Genomic DNA, 2,631 nt, shown 5'->3' on the forward strand with positions numbered 1-2,631 from the left:
GGTATTGAGCATGGCATACTGAAGAGCTCAATAAATACTGGGGAAGAAATAAAGAAAGTCCGCGTGGGAAAATGGGCCACCCATTACTAAGGATGAAGAAATACCATAATGTTTTTTCAGGAAGACTTCAACTCTGACTCATAGGAAAGATGACACCAAAGATGTGAAATCTGAACTGGGATCTGTGCTGTGGGCCCTGTGGGCCAGGATGAAGCTTGTAGAAAAGGGTGAAATGGAAGGGTCAATTAAGGACAGAATAAGATGGCTATTTAACTTTTATTTATTTTTATTTTTTATTTTTTTTAAAGATTTTATTTATTTGAGAGAGAGAGAATGAGAGAGAGCAAGCACATGAGAGGGGGGAGGGTCAGAGGGAGAAGCAGACTCCCTGCCGAGCAGGGAGCCCGATGTGGGACTCGATCCAGGGACTCCAGGATCACGACCTGAGCCGAAGGCAGTCGCTTAACCAACTGAGCCACCCAGGCGCCCAAGACGGCTATTTAACTTTTAAATGTGGATTCCAGATCTGAAATGTGTAACTTCTGGCACTTAAGTCATTTATCCTTACATTTTCTCACATTTCATGTTTATGAAAGCAGTGCTGTACAATCAAGCAATGCTACCCCCACAGTACTGTTGGAACGAGGTCATTACTCCAGGCTAAGGCGGGAATGAACACGAGACTTCAAGTAGATTATTTGTTGTTAGGAAGCAAAATCAAACTGATTACATTTCCAAAGGAGTATGATATGATGGAGACAAGACCATCATGAAAAAATCTCTTAAAAGCTCCTAAGCATAAGTAATGTATGACTAAAGACACTGCACTGTTATGCAACATGAGTGTCGGGGGGAACAAATTTACTTATGACTCATGCTTCTATATTACACATATTACTGGATGTTCCCTTCATTTTAAAGAAATGGGAACATAAATGTGTATATAGAAATATCTGATACCCAAAACATGAAAACACAACAGCTATTAGGCTACGAAAAATCTGGTGGGCACTGTGTCATCAGAACACTCTTCCAAGACGGAAAGTTACTCCCATACTTTTTGAAAAGTATGGCCAGAGAGCCACCTTCCTGCGCGACACCAGCTAGCCCCCACTGCGTCTTCAGAACTGGGTCCCCATGAACAGCCCAGACAAGACACGAGTGAAGGCCCTGAGAATGACAGGTAAAAATAATCCCCCTGACGCCCCCGCACCCTAGTCTGCTTCTCTTTTGCATTAAGGCGAGTAGGGAGAGATCCCAATTCTGCCCACCTCCGGCCAGTGGGTCCTTCATGGTCTCCCTCGACCGCCCACAAAACACCTCGAGGGTGCGGACCAAAGTAGTCCACAAAACGGCAGAAACCAACCCCTCACTACCTGCTCCAGAGGTCTCCTGGCTGCCCCCCGGGTCATCCGGAAGGTCCCCGAGACTACATAGCTCTCTCGACCACACGATTTTCACCGACTTTATTGGCCCCGGACTCGGCGGGCCCCTCGCCACCCACCTCCCCACTAGATCGCGGCAGACTTCCATGACATCGAGTATATTGAAAAATACTGCGGGGTGGCTATGGAAAGAGCCTTTGCTGGGGAAGCCAGCTCCCCTGTGGTGGCGTCAGGGTCACTTGCTCTTCGCCTTCTGACTCTCCGTCTTCTTGGGCAACAGCACGGCCTGGATGTTGGGCAGGACGCCGCCCTGAGCAATGGTGACTTTCCCCAGCAGCTTGTTTAGCTCCTCGTCGTTGCGGATGGCGAGTTGCAGGTGGCGAGGGATTATCCTGGTCTTCTTGTTGTCACGAGCCGCATTGCCAGCCAACTCCAGGATCTCTGCCGTCAGGTACTCCAACACCGCAGCCAGGTACACCGGCGCCCCAGCGCCTACTCGCTCCGCGTAGTTACCTTTGCGCAGCAGTCTGTGGACTCGGCCCACCGGGAACTGCAGGCCCGCGCGGGAAGACCGAGACTTGGCCTTGGCCCGCACTTTGCCGCCCTGCTTTCCGCGACCAGACATGTTTACCTCTCGCCTAAAACTCCTGCGAGAGGAAAAACACAGAGACACGGTTCTCAGTAGGTGAATGTAATTTACCAACACCGGAACTGCCTCTATCACTTTGCTGACACTAGGCAGCGCCTTCCCATTGGGCGCAGCAACATCTTCGGCTCTATTGACCAATGACAGGCAGGCTCCGCTCCCAACCAGAGCTCCTGGCAAAGGGACCGCCTTCTCCAGCTCTGTCCAGTCAAAAGAGCAAACTCCTAGCCCTCATTTACATAGCCTCTCATATGAGAGGCTAGGACCGGACCGTTCCGCATTTGGGGCTTCCGTTGAATTTTTTGGCCCCTGAGATTTCAACGTCCAAGTTCGCTCCTGGGACAAGAACGTCTTAAGAATTAAGGAACCACGGTTAGAAACTGAAAAATCCGGAAGAGCTACCCGTACAAGTACAAAAACACTCAAGCAAGAAACGCCTCAAGCAATGGAGGTCGCAAGATGAGCCCTCCGGTGCTGCGTCCCACGGTGCTGTGCCCCCTAGGTGGATTTTCTCACGTTATATAGCATCCTTAGCCAGTTTAGCTGACTCCAGACACCGCGCTTGTGGGCAACAGTACCCCTCTAACTGCCGTTTCTTTA

At 50.1% G+C, this 2,631-nt stretch overlaps 1 protein-coding gene across 1 annotated transcript; it reads right to left on the reverse strand.

The window, feature by feature from the left end:
• Positions 1 to 1,449: 1,449 nt before the first annotated feature.
• Positions 1,450 to 2,154, reverse strand: LOC110580854 (histone H2A.J). The gene has a single exon (XM_021690519.1). It carries the CDS (start codon positions 2,008 to 2,010, stop codon positions 1,621 to 1,623), a length of 390 nt encoding a protein of 129 aa, XP_021546194.1. The 5' UTR covers positions 2,011 to 2,154; the 3' UTR covers positions 1,450 to 1,620.
• Between the last annotated feature and the right edge of the window lie 477 nt (positions 2,155 to 2,631).

The sequence above is a fragment of the Neomonachus schauinslandi genome, chromosome 5, assembly GCF_002201575.2.
Source record: "Neomonachus schauinslandi chromosome 5, ASM220157v2, whole genome shotgun sequence".
NCBI lineage: Eukaryota > Metazoa > Chordata > Mammalia > Carnivora > Phocidae > Neomonachus > Neomonachus schauinslandi.

What these genes read in the sequence shown, in the direction of transcription:
- LOC110580854 (XM_021690519.1), bottom strand. Translation starts at nt 2,010, where the DNA reads ATGTCTGGTCGCGGAAAGCAGGGCGGCAAAGTGCGGGCCAAGGCCAAG.